General features: G+C 43.1%; 4 protein-coding genes across 4 annotated transcripts in view; all 4 read left to right on the forward strand.

Annotated features, from left to right (window-relative positions):
- Positions 1–1,176, forward strand: part of LOC119814538 (protocadherin beta-7-like) — a 2,406-nt gene extending 1,230 nt beyond the window's left edge. Inside the window, exon 1 of the mRNA XM_038330382.1 lies at positions 1–1,176. This exon is cut by the window's left edge and continues 1,230 nt beyond it. Coding sequence (XP_038186310.1) covers positions 1–1,176 — 1,176 coding nt within the window.
- Positions 1,177–3,899: 2,723 nt separating this feature from the next.
- On the forward strand, positions 3,900–7,527 carry LOC119814539 (protocadherin beta-16-like). The gene has a single exon (XM_038330383.1). It carries the CDS (start codon positions 4,801–4,803, stop codon positions 7,201–7,203), a length of 2,403 nt encoding a protein of 800 aa, XP_038186311.1. The 5' UTR covers positions 3,900–4,800; the 3' UTR covers positions 7,204–7,527.
- A 1,719-nt stretch (positions 7,528–9,246) lies between these two features.
- On the forward strand, positions 9,247–11,836 carry LOC119814540 (protocadherin beta-18-like). Its single transcript, XM_038330384.1, has one exon. It carries the CDS (start codon positions 9,247–9,249, stop codon positions 11,623–11,625), a length of 2,379 nt encoding a protein of 792 aa, XP_038186312.1. The 3' UTR covers positions 11,626–11,836.
- Positions 11,837–16,895: 5,059 nt separating this feature from the next.
- On the forward strand, positions 16,896–19,487 carry LOC119814354 (protocadherin beta-11-like). The gene has a single exon (XM_038329983.1). It carries the CDS (start codon positions 17,043–17,045, stop codon positions 19,446–19,448), a length of 2,406 nt encoding a protein of 801 aa, XP_038185911.1. The 5' UTR covers positions 16,896–17,042; the 3' UTR covers positions 19,449–19,487.
- The last annotated feature ends 5,886 nt before the right edge of the window (positions 19,488–25,373 follow it).

Genomic DNA, 25,373 nt, shown 5'->3' on the forward strand with positions numbered 1-25,373 from the left:
AGAGAAACGCAATCCGAGTACAACATCACCATCACAGTCACTGACATGGGCACACCAAGGCTCACAACCCAGCACACCATAACAGTGCAGGTCTCTGACGTCAACGACAACGCCCCCGCCTTCACACAAAGCTCCTACACCCTGTTTGTCCACGAGAACAACAGCCCCGCCCTGCACATAGGCACCATCAGCGCCACAGACTCAGACTCAGGCTCCAATGCCCACATCACCTACTCGCTGCTGCCCACCCACGACCCACAGCTGGATCTCTCCTCGCTCATCTCCATCAATGCTGACAATGGGCAGCTGTTCGCGCTCAGGGCGCTGGACTACGAGACCCTAAAGACCTTCGAGTTCCACGTGGGCGCCATGGACCAAGGCTCGCCTGCGCTCAGTAGCCAGGCGCTGGTGCACGTGCTGGTGCTGGACGCCAATGACAATGCGCCCTTCGTGCTCTACCCGCTCCAGAACGCCTCTGCGCCCTTCACAGAGCTGCTGCCCAGGGCGGCAGAGCCAGGCTACCTGGTAACCAAGGTAGTGGCTGTGGACCGCGACTCAGGACAGAATGCCTGGCTGTCGTTCCAGCTGCTGAAGGCCACGGAACCTGGACTGTTCAGCGTGTGGGCTCATAATGGTGAGGTGCGCACCTCCAGGCTGCTGAGTGAGCGCGATGCTCCCAAGCACAGGCTGCTGCTGCTGGTCAAGGACAATGGCGATCCTCCGCGGTCTGCCAGTGTCACTCTGCATGTGCTGCTGGTGGATGGCTTCTCTCAGCCCTACCTGCCTCTGCCTGAGGTGGCGCGCGACACCACACAGGAGGGAGACCTGCTTACATTGTACCTGGTCATTGCCTTGGCGTCTGTGTCTTCGCTCTTCCTCTTGTCTGTGCTGCTGTTCGTGGGGGTGAGGCTGTGCAGGAGAGCCAGGACGGCCTCTCTTGGTGGCTGCTCTGCTCCTGAAGGACACTTTCCTGGACACCTGGTGGATGTCAGCGGGACAGGGACTCTGTCCCAGAGCTACCAGTATGAGGTGTGTCTGACAGGGGACTCTGGGACTGGTGAGTTCAAATTCTTGAAACCAATTTTACCTGATTTCCAAGACCATCCTCTTGGACCAGAAATGGGCGAAAATTCCAACTGTAGAAACAACTGGGGTTTCGGCATTCAGTTAAAATAGCTTTTTTTTCTATCATGTGTAGTGTGTTGTTGTTAGCTCAAGCTACTGTTCTTGCTGTTTCCGTTATGAACATTTGAAGCCTGCCGAAAGCTTGTTTGCAGCATACTCTGGCCGTTGTCTTAGTCAGGCTGTCTCATCTTTTCTCCAGGTCAAAGATGAAGTGTTCTAATCTTGTCTTTCTAACGTGTCTCTTTCCATACAAATCTTGCTGTGGGATAGCTTAGGAATGTACAAGAGAAGAAATGAAAAATCAGTTCAACCCAATAGGATACAGTTCAGTGTGTGTACTGTTTCCAGTTATTAGCCATTGAGTACACAATACACAGCATTGCTCGGATGCGAGGAAATCTAATCAGAAACAGGAAAGAAGGGACACTGAGGGGCCTGGCTTTTGCTTTATTTGGCCTCCAATGGACTAACTTAGTTGTTGGTGTTGTTGTTAAAAACTGTTACCTAGCTGTATGGCTCTTCATTAGCCTGCTGTTGCTTTTAATATCACTGTTTTAAACTTCTTTCTGCTGTGTTTTGTTGGTACGGAGGAGGATTCAGAAAGCTGCCCTCTATTTGCCTGGTAAGCTGAATAGTGTGGCTGTAAAATTGACTTTTCTCTTCTGAGAAGTATTAGCCAGTGAAAGAAACTGCACATACCAATATTCATTCTTTTCTCCTTTCTTTTTTTTTGGCATTTTTGTTTTTGTGTTTGTTTGTTTGAGACAGGGTTTCTCTGTGTAACAGTCCTGACTGTGCTGGAACTCAATTTGTAGACCAGGTTGAGTATCACTGATACTTCAATCTCCAAGAACACTATTAAAGGGAGAGGTCTCATTTGAAAGTTGATTTTTACCTTTTTCTGTCTGTAATGTGGTTCTCAACCTGTGGGTCTCTATCCCTCTGGGGTCATATATCAGATATCCTGCCTACCAGACACTTACATTAATATTTACAACGGTAGCAATATGATGGTTATGAAGTCGCCGCAAAATAATTTTATGGGTGAGGGTCACCACAACATGAGGAACTGTAAAGGGTCACAGCATTATTAGAAGGTTGAGAACCACTGCTTTACCACTGTGTCCTCCCTGGGGTGTGTACAGTATGCTGAGTGCACAAATAACCCCGGAGGATCTGTGATGGGGATGGTGGGATAAAATAGTGGGGAATGAGCTTAAAAGAGGCAGCATCCCTGGTGACTAAGGAGTTACCACATCATTCCCTGTGCTGCCAATTTCTGGTTATATGTAGATGTGTCTGCATGTGGATATGTACGTATGAGTGCAGGTGCCCTCAGAGGACAGAGGCATTGGATCCCTTTGATCTGGAGCACAGAAGGCTCTGAGCTGCCTGTCCTGGATTTTGAAGACCAAACTTAGGTCCTCTGCAAAAGCAACAAGTACTCTTAACCACAGAGAAGTCTCTCCAGACCTTACTTTCATTATGTTTTAAATCTTTTCCCAAACCCTATGTGGGTTACAATTATTCCTCTGTGTGTGTGTGTGTGTGTGTGTGTGTGTGTGTGTGTGTGTAGCAATGCCACTTGTTGTCAAACGAAGATACATAAAAATCATTATAACAAGAGTTTAGGTTTAATTGGCATGAGGAATCCAACTAACAACTTCTAGAGCCATTAGCAAAAACAACGAATTAATAAGGGTATCAATGTCTATGTCGTACTGAAGCTCAAATCCTGAGTCTCGTGCATGTTAAATGTGCTCTATCACTGAACTTCCTGCCCTGCCCTTCGTGAATTTTCACTGCAATTCAATTAAAACTATAACAACAGGAAATCCAAACAAAAGAATACAAAGATAATCCAAGCTTTCAATATAGAATTTAAACTCTATTTTTAAATTTAAATAGAATTTAATATAATAAATTTAAGATTATTTTTAAACTCTCACTACTCGGTTATTAAAAGATGAACAATTCAATTAAACAAGCAATGACCAGAATAGATATTTTCCAAAGAAGATATACCAATGACTAGTATGCACCTGAAAAGCTATACAACATCGCTCATCAAGTAAACATCACAGCAAGACACTCAGAACTCCTAGGATGGCAAGGATCAAAAAGAGCCAGATCGGTGTTGGGAGGCTGTCATAATTTTGAAACCCTGACACATGACTGATGGAATGGAAATGCTGAAGCCATTTTTTAAAACATCCTGTCAGTTTTTCAAATGGGCAAACAGAGCTCATCATGGGTTAAGCAATTCAACTCCTAGAGAAACATTGTATGTCCACATAAAACATATACATGAGGTGGGCTGTGGTGGCGCTCACTTTTAGGGTCCAGAGGCAGGTAGATCTAAGTTTGAGGCCAGCCTGGTCTACAGGGCAAGTTCTAGGACATCCAAGGCTACACAGAGAAACCCTATCTCAGAAAACCAAATGTGTGTGTACATATATGAATCTTCATAGCAACATTGTTTGTGACAAGCAAAAGAGTAGAAACATTCCAAATGCCCAAATAAACATGAGCCTGCTATAGCCAGGAAAAGTAATAAAATACTAACGTAAGCTAAAATTTGGACGAACCTTTAAACCATCAGGGCAAGGGAGAAAAGCTGACCAGCCTCAGAGGTCCACATATCCTGCCATTCTATTCGTATGGAAGTCTACAACAGAGAACTCTGTCTAGACCACAAAAGAGGAGAGTAATGATTCCTTTGGGCTCTGCTTAGGAGAAATGAGAACATAAGATGGTCGTTAAGGGATGTGAAGTACTTCTTTGATGTAAGATATACATTCCAAAACTGACCTCGTATATATTAAAAGGCTCTAAGTTTGAAACTGTAAATGAATGCTTTCAATTATATGTTATATCCCAAAGCTGTATATTAGAAAATACAAGCATTATTCTTGCCAAATAAAAAAATCAACCCAGGCCCACATAACTCTATTAATGAAATAATTTTCTGGTAATTGAACATTGGGAAGACTTACAATTCTTTCCCTTGGATGTTGGAGAGAAGGAATCCATTTGTTCTTTAATAAAGCATCTCTACATTCTATAGAAATGCTTTATTAACTCAGTGGTTGGAATATTGCATTGTCTACTCATTTGTAACTCTGTAGTGTGTATGTTGAAAAATGTGTGCATGTGAAACATTCGCCGTGCTATCTTTGAAATTTTGCCCCTCAACGCAAATGTTGATTACACTACCTTATTTAGTCATTGACATCAGCAGCATTACATACCCAATACCATGAATGAAAATTCATTTTTGTATTTAGTTTCATATAGTACCTCAGTAATTTATTTACACACACAAAAGTAACTTGAAAAAAGTTAGTGATTCACATGATATAACTTAATCCACATGTCTTGGAGAATTTTGTCTCCTCTTAAATCTGAACCTGTAAGGCCCAGTGAAACCGCGCGGTGGCGCTGCAGGTTAAGAAGACAGAGCACAGGAATTGCTTCTGCAATCGCCTTCTCAGGGCTAGTTTCTCACCACCTAGAAGCAAAAGCTATGCTCTTCCGGCAAAGCAAACGCGCGTGCAAACCTTAAACATTCTGTTTGGAGGCTTGATTCTGACGTTCTGGACTGTGAGACAGCGCTGTTAGGTTCCTGGACATACGTGAAGCTACTGTGGAGCAAACAGAGAAGAGGAAGGAGCCATGGGGACTGCACGGATGCACAAACTGAGACAAAGGCAAGTCCTGGCTTTCTTTGTTTTGCTGAGTGTGTCTGAGGCAGGCAGGGAGCTGGGTCCCTATTCCATAGAGGAAGAGATGGACAAGGGCTCCTTTGTGGCAAATCTTGGGAAAGATCTGGGTGTGGAACTGGCAGAGATATCCACCCGCAGGGCTCGTATCATTTCCCGGGAAAACAGAGAGCACCTGCAGCTCAATGTTCAGTCTGGAGATTTGCTCGTAACTGAGAAGCTAGATCGAGAGGAGCTATGTGGCTCCACTGAGCCTTGTGTTCTGCACTTCCAAGTGTTAATGGAAAACCCTTTGGAGGTATTTCAGGCTGAACTGAGGGTGAAGGACATAAATGACCATTCTCCAGTGTTCACTGAAAAAGAAATGATGCTGAGAATACCAGAAAACAGCCCTCTGGGAAACACATTCCCTTTAAATAATGCTCTGGACTCAGACGTAGAAATTAACAATATTCAGAGCTATCAAGTCAGCTCGAACTCTCATTTCCTGGTTGTAACCCGCAACCGCAGTGACGGCAGGAAGTACCCAGAGCTGGTGCTGGAGAAAGAACTGGATCGGGAGGAGGAGCCTGAGCTGAGGTTAACCCTGATAGCCTTGGATGGTGGCTCTCCTCCCCGGTCTGGGATGGCGCGGGTTCTCATTGAAGTAGTGGACACCAACGATAATGCACCCGAGTTTCAGCAGTCAACTTACCAAGTGCAAATTCCGGAGAACCGCCCTCCTGGGTCCCTGGTCGTCACAGTCTCAGCCAATGACTTAGACATCGGAGATTATGGGAAAGTATTGTACGCACTCTCCCAGCCTTCAGAAGATATCAGCAAGACATTAGAAGTAAATCCAGTAACGGGGGAAGTTCGGCTACGAAAAGAGGTAGATTTTGAAACAATTTCCTCTTATGAAGTGGATATTAAGGCCACGGATGGGGGAGGTCTCTCAGGAAAATGCACGCTGCTCTTGCAGGTGGTGGATGTGAACGACAACCCCCCAGAAGTGATGCTATCTGCACTTACCAGCCCAGTTCCAGAAAACTCCCCGGATGAGGTAGTTGCTGTTTTCAGTGTTAGAGATGCCGACTCAGGGAACAATGGGAAGGTGATTTCCTCCATCCAGGAGGACCTTCCCTTTCTTCTGAAACCCTCAGGAAAGAACTTTTACACTTTATTAACGAAGAGAGCGCTAGACAGAGAAGAAAAAGAGCAGTACAACATCACCATCACAGCCACCGACCTGGGCACACCCAGGCTCACAACCCAGCACACCATAACAGTGCAGGTCTCTGACGTCAACGACAACGCCCCTGCCTTCACACAAAGCTCCTACACCCTGTTTGTCCACGAGAACAACAGCCCCGCCCTGCACATAGGCACCATCAGCGCCACAGACTCAGACTCAGGCTCCAATGCCCACATCACCTACTCGCTGCTGCCCACTCACGACCCACAGCTGGATCTCGCCTCGCTCATCTCCATCAATGCTGACAACGGGCAGCTGTTCGCGCTCAGGGCGCTGGACTATGAGGCCCTGAAGACCTTAGAGTTCCATGTGGGCGCCACAGACCAAGGCTTGCCTGCGCTCAGTAGCCAGGCGCTGGTGCACGTGCTGGTGCTGGACGCCAACGACAATGCGCCCTTCGTGCTCTACCCGCTGCAGAACGCCTCTGCGCCCTACACAGAGCTGCTGCCCAGGGCGGCAGAGCCTGGTTACCTGGTCACCAAGGTGGTGGCTGTGGACCGCGACTCTGGCCAGAATGCCTGGCTGTCGTTCCAGCTGCTGAAGGCCACGGAGCCAGGGCTGTTCAGCGTGTGGGCTCACAATGGCGAGGTGCGCACCTCCAGGATGCTGAGTGAGCGCGATTCGCCCAAGCACAGGCTGCTGCTGCTGGTCAAGGACAATGGCGATCCTCCGCGGTCTGCCAGTGTCACTCTGCAAGTGCTGCTGGTGGATGGCTTCTCTCAGCCCTTCCTGCCTCTGCCTGAGGTGGTGCGCGACCCTGCCCAGGATGAGGATGCGCTCACGCTGTACCTGGTCATCGCCTTGGCGTCTGTGTCTTCGCTCTTCCTCTTGTCTGTGCTGCTGTTTGTGGGGGTGAGGCTGTGCAGGAGGGTCAGGGCGTCCACTCTGGGTGGCTGCTCTGTGCCTGACGGCCATTTTCCTGGTCACCTGGTGGATGTCAGCGGGGCAGGGACTCTGTCCCAGAGCTACCAGTATGAGGTATGTCTGATGGGCGATTCTTCTGGGACCAGCGATTTTAAATTCTTACAGCCAGTTCTTCCTAGCTCCTTGGCCCAGTCCTCTGGGGAAAAAGTGGTAGAAAATTCTACCCTCCAGAATAGTTTTGGATTTAATCATTATTAGAAAACTACTTAATAGATATGTACTTCCTAATATTGTCTTGTTGATTAGCTGTATTTTGTACATCTGTTACTAACAATTTTAATTTTCACTCTACTCATTGGTTTTCAGGTTTATGCTTAATGTCATGGTTTTACTCTTATTTATTGCACAGAATTTCTTCATAGGATCCCAGTAAATGAGAAGGCTTTATCTGTGCAGTTAAACTGATTGTTAAAATTTTTTCTAGCCACTTTGCTTTTGTTAGCTTCATTAGTTCTGCACATTTCATGCCAGCATTCTGTTACTAGACTTATTGAATTATTAAAATGTTATGCTGCTTGTTTGCTCATATATACTAGGTATTTCTGCATTTCCTTTCTATACTGGAAGTCTTGTTTTCAGTCCTTGGTTTTCATTATATATAGTGGTTGTTTTATACTATGCTAGTATATTAAAGTTCTATTTTTCTTTGATTATACATCTTGATTTGAAATCTATTTCTGTCAAAGTAATAGAAGCATGTAGTCAATCTGAAAACAAAAGTATCATAAAATAGTGAGTTTGTGTGGATTGCCTTTATTTGTGGGCATGGAGGCAAATGTTCGCATTCTAAAGCATCAAATAAGAGCATTTAATAATGTGTTTTAATTTTGCATGGAAACTTTAGAGATGGACATTGAGTTTTCAATGGCTTACAATCCAGTTGCATTCTTTCAAATAAACAGTATATTATATCACCAAGTATCTGTTGTGACTTTTCTATGCAACAGAGCTGGGGTCTGAGGCACTATCTGATCTTGTACACGCACACATCCTAAGGTTTAATCTCTGTCATTTGCTTATAGTGGAAAAGAGGACATTTTAGGCCTTTGAATAAAATTCTTTGTGAGGAAGAGATTTTATTGATATACCCCTGCATTCAACATCATTAAAATATGTGGTGGTCATAGCTTTGTTCTTCTTTTACTTCATGTATAGTAATTAGATCATATTAGATTTCATTAAGAGGGACATTTAAACAAAGATGGGGCTCTCATTCAGTTGTATAATGATGGCTGTTATAAGAATAAAGACAAATGAAAGGAAAGGAATGGAAATTTCAAAGTATGAGTTAAGTGAAATAATATGATTTTAGAACCATAGGTACTGGACATTGCCTGTTTCTTGTCCCCCTTATAGTTCATTTGTGTGTACTCTGACTCAATGAACATTAGTGACTGAATGAATTGCCAAAGATAACAGTTCCCATCCCAAGCAGGTCACACATTAAAGGAGAGGTAGACTCTTACAAAGCTGGAAGCGATGTTATTTACATAATAAACATAATCGTGTGCATGTCGTGTGGTAGTACGATCCTGGGGCCCAGAGGAGGGATGGTATGATCGTCCAGTTCTGGATGCAGAGTACTGCTTCGTTTTAAGGAATGTGATACAGTTTAAATAAGGTGTCTGAGGAATGTGCCAAACATTTCTTTTGCCTGTTTCTTGTGTCCCTTGCTGCGGTTCCCAGAACTATGAAATATGTTATCAAAAGACATGTTCACAATTTTTCCTTTGCTTGCATGAGGCTGTGCTGGAGAAAGGACTTACATGGAGTTAAGTAGCAGAGGAAAAAAAAGGGAGTGCCACAAACCTTCTGTTCAACTGTTAGAATTTTAACTTTCCCACGTAGCTGAGAAGACTCAGTATGAATGGATCTCTATCTTAGCATAATTTTCACAAAACAAAGAAAGGGAAAAATGGAAAACTAAAATAAGCCATTGCAGAAAGTATTTGATAAATATATATGCGTGAACACATAAAACCAGGAAACAGCATTTTCAATCTGTTGGTGGCCACATGGTGGCGCTGCAGGCTAAAGAGACGCAAGGGAAATTTAACTGAGCCTGCACCCGAAGTCACTAGACAAAAAAAAGGAAAATCCTGACCGCTGGGACAAAAGCTGAGGCTCCTCAAGACTGAGGAAGGAAAAAAATATCCTAGATCCCTCCAGCTAAGTGGAATGTCTGGGGTTTATGACTGCTGAGAGCTGTGGCTGGGACCTATAGTGAGGAAAGAAGAAACAATGGCATCCAGAGGGTCACGCTTCTCCAGACAAAGGCAAGTGCTATTTCTCTTTCTGTTCTGGGAACTATGTTTGGCAGGCTCTGAGTTTGCACGTTATTCTGTAACCGAGGAAGCAGAAAGGGGATCCTTTGTGGCGAATCTGGCAAAGGAACTAGGGCTAGGGGTGGAAGCTCTGGCTGCAAAGAGAACTAGGGTGGTTTCTGATGATAACAAACAGCGTTTGCTCCTGGATTTTCACACTGGAGATTTGCTCACAAATGAGAAACTGGACCGGGAGAAGCTGTGTGGCTCCACAGAGCCCTGTATACTCTATTTCCAGATTTTAATGGATAACCCCTTTCAGATTTACCGGGCTGAGCTGAGAATCGTGGATATAAATGATCACTCACCCGCCTTCCAGGACAAAGAGATGATTTTAAAAATACCAGAAAGCACAGCCGTGGGAGCAGCATTTCAATTACAAAGAGCACTAGACTCAGATGCAGGACGCAATGGCATCCAAAACTACACCATCAGCCCCAACTCGCCTTTTCATATAACAATTCATGACAGCGACGAAGGGGTGATATACCCAGAGCTGGTGCTAGACAAACCTCTAGATTGGGAAGAGGAGCGGGAGTTCAGTTTACAACTCACCGCATTTGATGGCGGGTCTCCGCCCAGGTCAGGAACAGCCACTGTACGTATTCTGGTCTTGGACATCAATGATAATGCCCCGCAGTTTTCCCAGAAACTTTATCAAACCCAGGCTCCAGAAAATAGCTCAGTAGGACTTCCTCTTGTTAAAGTCTCTGCAGAAGATGTGGACTCAGGAGTCAATGCTGAAGTATCCTATTCGTTTTTTGATGCTTCCGAAGATATTCGAGCAACCTTTCAAATCAACCCTTTCTCGGGGGAAATCGTGCTCAAAGCCTTGCTTGATTATGAGTTAGTAAAGTCCTATAAGTTAAATATACAGGCAGTTGATGGTGGAGGCCTTTCTGCTAAATGTACGGTTTTAGTCCATGTTTTAGACATCAATGACAACTCCCCAGAACTGATCATATCATCACTAGTCAACGAAGTTGTTGAGAACTCTCCCGAAACCGTGCTGGCAGTTTTTAGGATCAACGACAGAGACTCTGGAGAAAATGGAAAGACCGTTTGCTACATTCAAAAAAATCTGCCTTTCCTTCTAAGACCTTCTGTAGACAATTTTTACATCCTAATGACAGAAGGAGCTCTGGACAGAGAGACCAGATCACAATACAACATCACCATCACAGTCACCGACATGGGCACACCCAGGCTCACAACTCAGCACACCATAACAGTGCAGGTCTCTGACGTCAACGACAACGCCCCCGCCTTCACTCAAAGCTCCTACACCCTGTTTGTCCAAGAGAACAACAGCCCCGCCCTGCACATAGGCACCATCAGCGCCACAGACTCAGACTCAGACTCCAATGCCCACATCACCTACTCGCTGCTGCCCACCCAGGACTCACAGCTGGATCTCTCCTCGCTCATCTCCATCAATGCTGACAACGGGCAGCTGTTCGCGCTCAGGGCGCTGGACTACGAGGCCCTGCAGACCTTCGAGTTCCACGTGGGCGCCACAGACCAAGGCTCGCCTGCGCTCAGTAGCCAGGCGCTGGTGCGCGTGCTGGTGCTGGACGCCAACGACAATGCGCCCTTCGTGCTCTACCCGCTGCAGAACGCCTCTGCGCCCTTCACAGAGCTGCTGCCCAGGGCGGCAGAGCCAGGTTACCTGGTCACCAAGGTGGTGGCTGTGGACAGCGACTCGGGACAGAATGCCTGGCTGTCGTTCCAGCTGCTCAAAGCCACGGAGCCAGGGCTGTTTAGTGTATGGACTCATAATGGCGAGGTGCGCACCTCCAGGCTGCTGAGTGAGCGCGATTCGCCCAAGCACAGGCTGCTGCTGCTGGTCAAGGACAATGGCGATCCTCCGCGGTCTTCCAGTGTCACTCTGCATGTGCTGCTGGTGGATGGCTTCTCTCAGCCCTACCTGCCTCTGCCTGAGGTGGTACGTGATCCTGCCCAGGATGAGGATGCGCTCACGCTGTACCTGGTCATCGCCTTGGCGTCTGTGTCTTCGCTCTTCCTCTTGTCTGTGCTGTTGTTCGTGGGGGTGAGACTGTGCAGGAGGGCCAGGGCATCCTCGCTGAGGGCCTGCTCCGTGCCGGAGGGACACTTTCCTGGCCACCTGGTGGATGTCAGCGGCATGGGCACCCTGTCCCAAAGCTACCAATATGATGTGTGTCTGATGGGAGGCTCTTCTGATACCAATGATTTCAAGTTCCTGAAACCAATAATACATCCCGATGTTCATGCTCATGGCTCCCAGAGCAATGGTGATGAAAAGCCCATATTTTGACGTCTCTATTTTTGAGTATGTTTCATTCCATTTAATGTATGGTACAGCCATATGAATGCTAGTTTAGTTGTGCAGTAGTTGCAACCCAAGACAACACAACTTCATTTTCAACTTCCAAGTAGGTCACGTTTACATTCTTCCAGTGTTCTTACATTAGTGATTATTTTTAACAGAACGTGTACCACGTTAAGTTTTAGGTTTGGTTCTTTCATAGCGCACAATACTTTGTTGTCATTTCTCAATGCAGAAAATTGAGATTTGGAGGTTTTATTGTTTTCTTTTCTTTTCTTGCTAATCACTACCCCAATTCTTTTGCATGCTAAGCAAGTGCCCTGCCATTGAGCTTCACCTCTGGCTAGCCATTTTTTTAAAGTCTAGTATTTTAACTCTTTGACTTTGACAATTTCATGCATCTGTGTCATGCATTTTGTTTTTTATAACCTTCTGCTCCGTCTTCCTACAACTCCCATTACTTCCCTTGCTCCCTCCCCATTGTTTATGATTTTGAATATTCTGGTGATTCCCGTGTTAGCATACTATTTAATGGGTTTCAGCATGACTTCCGCAAACAGAGGTTTCATTCACTCCTAACCTCTGCTGTTTTTCTGGTTCCCTTCCTTCTCCCTGCAGGTCCCCCATTCTGCTTTCTGTCACAGCTATTTCGTTACCCTTTCCTCTCCTTCCCCAAGAGCTCTTTCCGGTGTTTATTCTTGCTGTCATATAAAACAGACTTGTCATATAATGCAAATACAGTGTAATAGTCTGCATGAAAATCAGCATAAACTTGAACACATTTACATTTCTGTGTGATAATATTTATGGGCTGTTGGAAACATACTTTTCATTTTATATTGATACTTAAAGAACTGTCCAATTTAGAAATTGAGATAAATTAAAGGTTATAGAAAAAAATAATTTTGATCTCCAGCCCCTTTCTACACAGTTCTTCAAGTGTGATCTACTTTCAGGTGATGTGTTTAGACTGCTTTATCTTGATAGATAACTTTTATGTGTTACCCACTCATTACAAAAGGATTTACAGTTCTTATTTCCCATTAATAGACCCCCACAGAAAAGGTGTGCATTTCTCTTCCCCTAGTTTTCTGGTATAATTATCAGAAAGTGTTGCCAGTTTTGTTTCTATGGGTTCTATGGATCAAAACCAAGGCTACTAGATGAGTAGCATCTCTGAAATAAAACTCATTTTAATGTCCTCCTAGCCAGGTCCCTTCTGTACACTTAGTAGTGCAGTATCCTTATATTTCCTGTCTTGAAAACATCTTTCGCGGAGCTGATAGCTGCCCTTAGATTTGGCTAAATTTCCATTTACTGCTAGTGATTTTCTGCCCCTCTCTTTCCAGGCTAAGTGAGCAAATAAGGAGGTGGTACCATAAGCTGTACCCTTCCTTCTTTCTACTGATTTTTCACATCATAGTCCTCTTGAATACTAACTTTTTGCCTTCAAATATTCAAATACCATATACAAAAAATTCTGTTTGTTTCTTACAGATCTTTTATTCATAGTTTTTCTTCATTTAGAGTGTTTAGCAAATGGCTGTCATGCTTTTTTATTTATAACTTTTTTCATTTATTTTTACCTAACAACTGCAGTTTCCCTCCCTTCTTTCCTCCATTCCCTTCCCCTGACTCCCATCTATTCCACTCCCCATTCATGCCTCCTTCTCCATTCAGAAAAGGGCAGGTCTTCCATGAGCTTTAACAAAGCATGGCACCTCAAGTTGAGGTAGGACCGAGCTCCTCACCCTGCATTAAGGCTGGGCAAAGTAATCCAGTTTGGCAAACAAGTTCCCAAAAGCCAGCTAAGCACCAGGGACAGGTCCTGATCTCACTCCTAGGAGCATTACAAACAGATCAAGCTACACAACTGTCACACACATGCAGAGGGCCTAGGTTGGTCCCATGCAGGCTACCTAACAGTTGGTCCAGAGTCCGTGTTCTCCCACTAGCACAGGTCATCTGTCTCTGTGAGTTCCTCTGTCATGACCTTGACCTGCCCTGGCTCATACAATCCCTCCTCCTTTTCTTCAGGAGGACACCCGAGTTTGGCCCCGTGCTTGGCTATGGATCTCTGCATCTGCTTCCATCAGTTCCTGGATAAAGGCTCTCTGATGACAATTAGGGTAGTCACCAATCTGATTACAGTAAATGGCCAGTTCAGGCAGCCTCTCCACAAGGACGACTCCAGCTAAGACCCCTGGTAATAGTGGAGAGGATGTCATGCTTTTAATGTTTGCCGCACACTGCCCACTTTTTATGGAACCCAATATCATTTCTGAGTTTACTTTCTTACTTTGTTGGAACCCAATTTCATTAAAATAGATGCAGAGGTAGTTTTATTAAAAACAACTTTTGGTACTTTACATAGTGCAGCAATCTTTTCATTTGATTGATAGTTTGTTTGGGTATAAAAGTAAAATTTGAAATTTTCTCCCTCAGAATTCAAAAGCACTTTTTCTGGTGTGGGAGGTTCTTTTGTCTGTGTGTTGCTTTTATTGGTTAATGAATAGAAAAACTGCTTTGGCCTATAGGAAGGCAGAACTTATCTAGGTGGGGAAAACTAAACTGAATGCTGGGAGAAAGAAGGCAGAGTCAGTGAGAAGCCATTTAGCCCTGCAGGAGACAAACACTAGAACTTTACTAGGTAAGCCAAAGCCTTGTTATGATACACAGACGAATGGAGATTGGATAATTTAAGGTACAAGTTAGCCAGAAATAAGCTTAAACTATTGGCCAAACAATATTACAAATAATATGATTTCTGTGTGATTATTTGGGAGCTCAGCAGTCGGGAACAAACAAGCGGGTTTCTTACAATACTTTTCTTTTTCTTAATTGTGTAGATTCACCTTTCATAAGGAAAATTCCATTCTAAAGAGTACCTCATTTTCTGCAATATTTTTTCCATTCATTCTGGAAGCATTGGAAAAAAAACTTACCCTCAGTAGTCTGAAAATATCATAGCAGAAACTATTTGTTAACATTTTCACAAGGATATACTCTGTCAGTGTTCAGACTCTCAATTCAGAGAAAACTTAATTTTATTTTGCTATAATTTCTTTCCTGTATTTTCTAAAAATTTTGATTAAATATTTGACCAACTGGACTGGTTCTGTAAAATCCTAAGCATCTTACCCTTTCTATTTCCTATTTGCCTCTGGCTCTACTTTCCTTCACTGCTCACCTAATCATTTGATCTTTATATGTAAGCTTTCTTTTTGGCATATAAACACTTATAGAACATTTTTTGGTTCTGCTAATTTTTAAAGCAGTATTCATTGGAAATACAATGTTTTCTTATCTGTAATTCGCCCTCTTAGAATATATCCCAAAGATATACTTGAACAGCATTATTAATGCTTTATAGTCATTTTAAAAATTAAGAATGTATCAGAGAAGTTGAAGAAATTTACCAAAATTATATAGTTTGTATGGGACATTTAAGTCCCCTAATCTTTTCTGTTTTCTTTTTAGCTCTTGAAGCAGGGCCTCGACTATTAGTACAGGGTAGCTTAAAATGTGCAATTTTTGTGACTCTTCCTCCTGAGTATTGGGACCACAGGTATTATGTAGGCAGACCCACAACATTGGTAAGTGTAAAAATTTGTTTGTGCTTTCCTGCTTTCCAGGTTAGCCTTCTGGACTGCCTATGGTGTGATTATGTGTCTGCAATACTACGGTGTGGGATCATGTGTCTTCAATACTATGGTGTGGGATTATGTGTCTGCAATAGACCTTGTTTTCCACAGTCTGAGAGCATCGCTTCAGAAGAGACTTGAAATCTCACCACTCAAAACTCTCACGTTCTCCTTTCCTTTAGTTTGATTTCATACTTTTGTTCAGCAGTACTTATGTGTCAAAGACTTGGGAAAGTTTGCTGATCTCTCTAAATCAAGTATCCATTCTTTACCTTGAGTGACTTTGCTATCTTGTAGACACAGAGAACAGAGAATTCAACACTACTGTAGATACACCTTCAAATAATAAATTGTTTGTCTCATGATTAACTGTAAACTTCCAGTTTTTCTAAATCTAGAATATGAATGGTGTTATGAGAGACAAATATGCCAATTGCCCTAACTCCAGTGATGGATTTTTAGCCATTTCCTGGATCTTTGTAGTAAGTTTCTCCCATCTGTATTCTGTCTTTAACTCATGTGTGCACATTAGTTTTGTGAGTTCTCAAAATTGCTACTTCCCTGTCCATTTCATGGGTATATTAAAGGCGGAAGAATAACTGCATATCACCAGCACACCTACTTTTCGGTTTCTATCTTTTGTGTTGGTTCATTTCTTTTTTAGCTATATATAGAACTTAAATTCTTAAAAATTCAATTCAAACAGTATTTTTCAACTACAACTATTTCATCCATTGCTGGGTACTTTTGAATCTTTCAATAGTGGACATTGCTGATGAGCATCTAGCATCTGTTCCCAACAGTTTCCTCCTTTAGTAGGAAGCGTTACTTCAGTTAGGGACACTCCCTAGTTTCAGAGATGATACTATTGGGGTTAAACAATAAAAGGGTAAGTCCTCAAGCTCTGTGACTAAAAGCTATCCCTATGATGCTATATTTGAGTAACTGTGTAGTGCTTCATTAACTAGAACATGGCATTATTTGGTGTCATCAGCTGTTAAATTCCACTCTCTTTAGGAAATCAAATTTCTTTCTTTTTTTTGCCCCTGAACTTCTGTGTCAGCAGAATATCTTGGGAACCTGAGGGAGATCAGTGTTAGGAGTAAGAGTATATACTCTTTACACAAAACACCACATTTGTGAACCACTTACTGAATTTTTATCACTTGTAAGAAAATGAAACAAAACTATGAATTTAAATAATATGTTTCTTAATGTGTACCCCCTCCTGGCTAATCCAGTTTCATAACCCAAGATTACCTCTAACACTTCTCATGGACACTTTTGCTTTTCCCCTCCAACGAAGGAAGGCCTAGTGGGAAGGGATGAGTTAAACTTAGCAGTGTTATATTCCTGAGATACTTAACACGTGCTTTAAAACAAATAGTAACATCATCATAAATTACAGAGAACGCGGATGGAAAAATATACCAGTAACCACATAAACAATAAATATTTGTCTCTGGGGGACATTCGATGCAAATGGAATTTAAGTAGCATTCATGAAACTGTGGAAATCTGAGAAGACACATGGTGGCGCTGCAGGATAATGTTACAGAAAAAAAATTACATTAAATGCTGCGGACCCTCAGCCCCAGTGAGCACGGAAAACTAGGAAGAAATAGCGAGTGACGAAGGTGCTGCCTAGAAACCGTTTATCCTTTGGATTCTAAGGATTCTGTGGACAGATCCAGGGCACACCTTACAGAGCTGTGTGGTGGAGCAGAGGTGATTCTTTGAGGAGCCTGCTGGAAAGGAGCTATGGAGAACGGAGGAGGAAGCCATCTGCAGACAAGGCAAGTCCTGCTTCTCTTTGTTTTGCTGGGAGTGTCTCAAGCACACGCTGAGCCGGGGAGGCTTTCAGTGGTGGAGGAGACCCTGAGTGGGGCCTTGGTAGGCAATTTGGCAAAAGACCTGGGGCTCGAGGTGGGTGAGCTGTCTTCACGGGGGGCTCAAGTGGTCTCTAAGGATAACAAACTGCCTTTGCAATTGAACATAAATACAGGAGATTTGCTCCTAAGCGAACCGCTAGACAGAGAGGAGCTGTGTGGCCCCACTGAGCCCTGCCTGCTGCATTTCCAGGTGTTAATAAAAAATCCCTTACAGATTTTGCAAGTTGAGCTGCAGGTGAGGGATATCAATGACAATTCCCCCATATTCTTGGAAAAGGAAATGGTTCTAGAAATCCCGGAGAATAGCCCTGTTGGTGCTGTGTTCCTACTAGAAAGTGCAACAGATTTGGATGTAGGAACCAATGCTGTGAAAAACTATGTGATAAGCCAGAACTCTCATTTCCACATTACAATGAGAGTTAATCCTGATGGCAGGAAATACCCAGAGTTAGTTTTGGATAAGGCACTGGATTATGAGGAACAGCCAGAGCTCAGTCTCATCCTCACTGCTGTGGATGGGGGGACTCCCCCCAGGTCTGGGACTGCCTTGGTTCGTGTGGAAGTCATAGATACTAATGACAACTCCCCCGAGTTTGAGCATATGTTCTATGAAGTGAAGATTCCAGAGGACAGCATCCTTGGCTCACTGGTTATCACTGCATCGGCTTGGGATCTAGACTCGGGAATTAATGGTGAAGTATCCTACGCCTTTTCTCACACATCAGAGGATATTCAAAAGACATTTGCAATCAATAAAAACTCTGGAGAAATAAGCTTAATAGGCTATTTGGACTTTGAAACAATAGAATCCTACTCAATAATCATTAAAGCTACGGATCGAGGAGGACTTTTTGGGAAATCTACAGTAAGAATTCAGGTGATGGATGTGAATGATAATTCTCCGGAAATTTCTGTGTCATCATTTACCAGTCCAATCCCAGAAAATACCCCAGAGACGTTAGTTATGGTTTTTAGTATCCAAGACAAGGACTCAGGAGAGAACAGCAGAATGGTCTGTTCTATTCCAGAGGACCTCCCGTTTGTCCTAAAGTCGTCAATTGAAAATTACTACCACTTAGAAACGGAGGGAGCACTGGACAGAGAGAGCAGAGCTGAGTACAACATCACCATCACAGTCAGTGACATGGGGACACCCAGGCTCACAACCCAGCACAACATAACAGTGGAGGTCTCTGACGTCAACGACAACGCCCCCGCCTTCACACAAAGCTCCTACACCCTGTTTGTCCAAGAGAACAACAGCCCCGCCCTGCACATAGGCACCATCAGCGCCACAGACTCAGACTCAGGCTCCAATGCCCACATCACCTACTCGCTGCTGCCCACCCAGGACTCACAGCTGGATCTCTCCTCGCTCATCTCCATCAATGCCGACAACGGTCAGCTGTTCGCGCTCAGGGCGCTGGACTACGAGGCCCTGCAGACCTTCGAGTTCCACGTGGGCGCCATAGACCAAGGCTCGCCCGCTCTCAGCAGCCAGGCGCTGGTGCGCGTGCTGGTGCTGGACGCCAACGACAATGCGCCCTTCGTGCTCTACCCGCTGCAGAACGCCTCTGCGCCCTTCACAGAGCTGCTGCCCAGGGCGGCAGAGCCTGGCTATCTGGTCACCAAGGTGGTGGCGGTGGACCGCGACTCTGGCCAGAATGCCTGGCTATCGTTCCAGCTGCTGAAGGCCACGGAGCCCGGACTGTTCAACGTGTGGGCTCACAATGGCGAGGTGCGCACCTCCAGGCTGCTGAGTGAGCGCGATGCGCCCAAGCACAGGCTGCTGCTGCAGGTCAAGGACAATGGCGATCCTCCGCGGTCTGCCAGTGTCACTCTGCAAGTGCTGCTGGTGGATGGCTTCTCTCAGCCCTACCTGCCTCTGCCGGAGGTGGTACGCGATCCCTCCCAGGATGAGGATGCGCTCACGCTGTACCTGGTCATCGCTTTGGCGTCTGTGTCTTCGCTCTTCCTCTTGTCTGTGCTGCTGTTCGTGGGAGTGAGGCTGTGCAGAAGGGCCAGAGCGGCCTCTCTGGGTGGCTGTTCTGTGCCTGAGGGACACTTTCCTGGCCACCTGGTGGACGTCAGTGGGGCGGGGACCTTGTCCCAGAGCTACCAGTATGAGGTGTGTCTAATGGGAGGTACTGGCACAAATGAGTTCAAATTCCTGAAGCCAGTTCCTCCCAATCTACCACTCCAGTTCCCCAGGAAAGAAATGGACGAAAGTCCTACTTTACGCAATAGTTTCGGGTTATTTAACGACAGCAGCTGATGCTACATTTCATTTTATAACTATCTCAAAACAATATGTATTTCTCCCAGTCTGCATGACCTTCAAATCTCCGAGTGTTTGCATTTTATGTCCCAGTGCTTGTAATAAGATGGTAACTGAGCCGGGCGGTGGTGGCGCACGTCTTTAATCCCAGCACTCGGGAGGCAGAGGCTGGCGGATCTCTGTGAGTTCGAGACCAGCCTGGTCTACAAGAGCTAGATCCAGGAGAGGCTCTAAAGCTGCAGAGAAACCCTGTCTCGAACAACCAAAAAAAAAAAAAAAAAAGATGGTGACTGTTAAGCTGTGGCCTGTTCTGTAGGATATCCTAACTGGTAAACGAACTGACTCCCTTAAACCCCACAAGATCACCCCATCTGTCTTTCCCAGCTGCACGTTTACCTTCGCTTTGCTGATGATGAAATAAACAGACCACTTCAGAAGTAGTGAAATCTTCAAGCGTTATCTTTCCTTGACTCTCTTTTTTGTACTTTTTCTTGAGGCTTATTATTGTGGATACTATTTTCAAGTGAGTTTATTTTAAAACCATCCTAGTTTAGATGTTAAGTTTAAAGGTTTGTTACTGTTCAGTATATTGATATATTGAAAAATCTATACTGTGATCCAACCATTAGGCCCGTTGGAAACGAGCCTACAGTGGGTCTGGGGATGGCTCAGTGATAGGTACCCAGATAAATGACAGCACAGAATAAACAAGCGGGGACAGTGATGATCTTCTTAATAACTCTGCCGTATGCATTCTGGAAGGTGACTGGGGAGGCACATGAATACTGTGGCCACTTACAGAATCCTGGAATATGAGGCCTTAATTTTACTAATGTCTTACTAATGTCACAAGGTCAGAATGTAAGTCAGGTGTACACAGGAACCCAAACAGTAGTTTAGACAGGAGAAAAGGAGGTTGTGAGATAATATATAATTTTGATCATTTTCTTCTGAAATAAACGAGCATGTGTTGAGTACTGATTCACATGTAAAATTATGCTGTGTGTATTTTCCAACATTCAAACATAAAAGGAAGAAATATTTTGTGCTCTGTACTTAGTCTATTGTGAGCTTGAAATTTCCTATATTATTCTATCGCTTAAACTTTCTGATATGGTCACCCTGCCACTAAGTAGGTCCCAAACTCTACTGAAGAGTATCCGCCAAAGTTTGGTGACCACTTTTTTGGGTGTATGAAAGTGTCATAGATGTGTCGTTCCGAGAGATCATTATTTAGGTTCTAATTTTAAATAATTAAATCCAACTGACACAGAAGGGAGTTTTATGTTGTGTTGAGAAGGACCAGCCTGTAATGGTTCTTGCCCTTAATGGTCAGATAACACTACAGGGAAAAAAAATGTAATGGTTGGGCGATGAAGTTTTCTAAAAATCCTAAGGTAGTCTGTATGTATAGGAGGAGGAAAATGCAGTGAGAAAATGGGTCATCATGGAAGAGAAAGATGGGAAGAACAGGGGAAGAACCAAGTAATGGTGCTTCCAGTCCCATAAACTCAAGTAAACGCCATAAACTGCCTCTTGAAGATACTTAACACTGTATATTAGTTAACTAATTTTAGTTCATTAAAATCCCTCCAATATCTAAGACAACCCAGTGTTTATACTTTTGGGGAGCTAGTTACTTCATTATCAGTCCATTGAACTCTGTAATCTTTGCATCCAGTCAAAGTGTGGATACAGGCTAGTTAAATTTAAGTTCCTACTTTGGGAAGTAGAAGTTGAAGCGTGCTCTCTCGCCTTTAAATGAAAGCTCCTTTATAGCGAGAACTCGCTGAAGAGCAGTAAATCAAATCGAGTGTTAAGTTACCTCCTGTCATTATGGTACTGAGTGGAGAATAGTTGGAGGATCACTTAAAACATTATAGCATGCCAGACAAGGTACACATATTACATAAGTAAAAATACTGAAAATAGCTACTTCATGGGTGCCGGAGTAGCTATAGTGAAAAAGTCAGACAAGACTATAATTATAATGAGTGCTGGCAGAATGTGGGGAGAATGGAACACTGGTGCTGTAAATTTTTTAAAAAAATGTATAAATATTCTGTTCCTCAGAAATTCAATTCCTATATATTTATCTAAAAGAAATAACATGTATCTATCTATGCAAAACCACTTATGAACAAATGTCCATAACGTGGTTAGTGTTGAACATAATACTAAAAAAATAAAACAACCCAAATAGCTATCAACTGATAAATAGATAAACCAAATGTGGCATTTCCATATAATGAGATTATTTTTAATGAGCAATAAAATAAGTGAAATATGGTAAGTAATGTCTCGGTTTAGGGTTATTATTGCTGTGATGACACACCATGACCAAAGCATCTTGGGGAAGAAGGGGTTTATACGGCTTTTGCTTCCTGATCACTGCTCATCACTGAAGGAAGTCAGGGCAGGACCTCAAACAGGGTTGCACCCTGGAGGCAGGAGCTGGAAGAGAGGCCGTGGGGGAGTGCTGCTTACTGGGTCGTAGTAGTTCTTTCTTGTCAGGACTGACAGCCCAAGCATAATGACAAGGAAAGTTATTATTAATTATGAAAGCTTGGCTTTTCACTTAGGCTTATCTCAACTAGCTCTTATAACTTAAATTAACCTATTTATAATAATCTACATCTGCCACCTGACATTACGTCTCTTCCATTTTACACCTCCTGTTTCCTCTCCATCTCTGCCTAGAGACTCTGCCTTTCTTCTTCCCAAAGTTTTCTCTTTGGCCAGAGTTCCGCCTATACCTCTTACCTAGCTATTGATCATTCAGCTTTTTATTACACCAATCACAGCAACGTATCTTCACACAGTGTTCAAATATCCCACAATACTGGGTTTCTCTCCAAAGCCTGTTCAACATGCTTTCTTATAGAATCCAGAATCATCAGCTCAGAAGTGACCCTACCCTCCATGGGCTGGGCCCTACCACTTCAATCACTAATTTAGAAAATTCTCTGCAGGCTTGCCTACATAAACCTATATTATGCAACCATTTTCTCAATTGAGGCTTCCTTCTCTCCAATGACTCTAGCCTGTGTCAAGTTGACATAAACTAGTCAGCACATCACCATGGGAAATCTCAAAAATATGGTGCTAATTTTTATGTTCTTTGGCAGCCTACTGGTTATGGTGTAGTGCTCTCTCAAAAATATTATGCTGAATGAAAAAACCATTATTTTTTAAAATCACATATTCTATAATTGTTTATACAAAATAATCAGAATAAACAAATCTATGGAGAGAGAAAGTGTTTTGCTGGTTGTCTAAGGCTGGGGAAATGTGTAGGAGTGGAGACTAGCTGGGTGCAATTTATATGGGGGATAATGAAACATTTAAAATTAGAAATAATGGTAAGAGCTGCACAATTCTGAAAATATAAACTGTAAACCTTAAATGGTGCAGTACAATGGTGTCTCTATTTCAACAAAGATGGTCCAAGTAATGGAGAATGGCTCTAGAAAGTTATGATTTCAAGTGAGCTGGATCTTTTCTTATCCATGATGATGAAATTGTAAAGAGAAATTCAAACCACCAAAGCAGAAGAACCCTACAGACACAACATGTGGTCTAGGTACCGACCTTGCCTCAAGCTTTTCCACAAACATAAGCATCAATATTTCCATATTTCTGAGTTGAGTTGTGTGTTTCCTCGCTCTAGTGGAGAGTAACAAAATTTTCTGGAGCTCTCATGCTTGTATATGAGTAGCTAATCAATCTTCTAAAATGTTTTGCTAAAGCCAATTTTTTTCTCAATCTTCAAATATTTCTGTTATAGTTAAATTTAGCACGGTACATTCAAATCAAGCCGCGCTGGTCAATTTTGTAATAGATGACTCCTATAAATTATAAGTAGTTAATAAAGTTTTCAATGGAGGAAAGTTGATTAGAAATACCTGTGAAAAAAATCCAACCTCTAAGAATGAATTTTCTTGAAAAGTCTCAACAATAAAAGCCAACTAACAGTTTAATTGACAAGAGGTACTGGAAGTAAATTACTTGTGTTAATTTAATTTATAAGGACTGCTACCATCTTGTTAACTGGCAATCTGGCCTCCATTCCTGATCCAGTGCACTGTTCAATCTAAAAACATGGTCATTCGGGCCTCAGCTCTTTATCTATTGTCCAGTTTTCACCAGTCAGGCCATACACTGCCCTTCTCCACCAAGGACTGCTCTCCCTGTGGTATAGTTACTGGGTATCTCCCGCTGGGAACAGCAAGTGATTTGCCTTTAGATCTTCTGCTATCTACTCCTATCATACCTTTGACCTTGTCATCGCCTCCTCTACATGGCACAGCTACAGTATATCAGCCATCTCCTGTTCCTGCTCTAAATTTCCTTCTTAGCCAACCAACTCCCTTATTTAGTGTGCACACTCACATTCATGCTCTTATCCTCAATTACCTTGTTCAGTTCCTACCCTTATTTGCTTCTTCATCCCTTAAACTTCCTAACCAAGGACAGTTTCATTTTCCTTGCAATCATTCCACTGAAAACGTTATTTTGATGCTCATAAAAATGTCTGTATGCATTAAATAATGTTATATTACCAAATCGAAGAAAGGCAACTCTACGGTGCTTTGCAAAAGTCTTCTTTCGTGTGAGTGTGCCAACACAAATGGCTATGTAACTAGAGCAGCTTTGCCCTTCGTGACCCTTCTAGAACCAGGCTTCACTCCAATGAATGCTCCAACATTTCCTATGGAAAATTAATAGTCTGTATGGCTATAACTTCTCAGTATCATACCTATGTTCTAGATGACTTGGGGGAAAGGTGGTCATTTAGACCTCTTCTGTCCCAGACAAGAAAGTTACAAACAAAAACTCTGCTCTCAAACTGTCTGTGAAATTGCCAAGGTCAAACCAAACTACCAAAGAGGCTCAGACGGGCATTTCAGCTCAGGTGCCTTATATCTTAGTTACTCTTCTATTGCTGTGATAAAACGTATGGCCAAGGCAAATAAGTTTTAGACGTGTTTAACTTGGGGCTTATGTTTTCAGAGTGTTAGAGTCCATGATAGTCTGGTGGCAAACATAGCTGAGAGCTTACATCTTGATCTACAATTGGAGGCGGAAAGAAAACTATAAGAAAGTCATAAGCTCTTTAAAACATCAAAGCCTGCCTCAAGTGACATTCCTTCTCCAACAGGGCCACCCTTCCTAATCCTTCCCAAATAGTTCCCCCAGCTGGAGACGAAGTGCTCAACCATCAGAGTCCTTGGCAGACATTCCCATCCAAGCCACCATACCATACAATGGAGTGCATGTAAAAGAATAGTATATTTTAATAGACACCTTTCAGGGTAATCCACAAATTCTGCCTTAAATACAATAGACAATTTTAATAGTTACTTTTTTCTTGACTTGAGACTATTTTCCACTCTTCCTAACTTCATTGAAATTCTGTTTGCCTTTCAGAGAATTATTTGGAATCTAGATATTTTTTGTTTTGAAGAAGTTACTTATTTTCCTTTTTTCTGTAAGTGAACATAGGTTATAGTGTTCTGTGTATAACAAAATTTACAAATGCCTATTGTTTTCCAATAAGAATAGCCCTTGTCCATGACCTACACACACCCACTTATATACTTTAAATTATCCCTGGATTACTTATAATACCCAATGCCTAATAAAAAGGGAAAGTCTTACATACTCCATACAAATAAAATGTTTGCGGTTATATTGTGACTTATTTTATTTTTATAATCTTACTGCTTTAGAGTGAGAGATTGAACTAGAGTCTTAATAAGCATACCACACACTCACACCACTACTGAGTGACCTCCCTATATTTTAATTATCCGCTTAACATTTAGTTAGTTCTTTGTGGTTTCTTTAAAATGCCAACTCATTAGTTTCTATGGTAATGATCCTAGGAGGTAAAGCTATCAGCATCCTATTTTTAATAGG

This window comes from Arvicola amphibius, chromosome 5, assembly GCF_903992535.2.
Source record: "Arvicola amphibius chromosome 5, mArvAmp1.2, whole genome shotgun sequence".
Classification (NCBI taxonomy): Eukaryota; Metazoa; Chordata; class Mammalia; order Rodentia; family Cricetidae; genus Arvicola; species Arvicola amphibius.

Coding starts and splice junctions, on each gene's coding strand:
- LOC119814539 (XM_038330383.1), top strand. CDS start 4,801: ATGGGGACTGCACGGATGCACAAACTGAGACAAAGGCAAGTCCTGGCT.
- LOC119814540 (XM_038330384.1), top strand. CDS start 9,247: ATGGCATCCAGAGGGTCACGCTTCTCCAGACAAAGGCAAGTGCTATTT.
- LOC119814354 (XM_038329983.1), top strand. CDS start 17,043: ATGGAGAACGGAGGAGGAAGCCATCTGCAGACAAGGCAAGTCCTGCTT.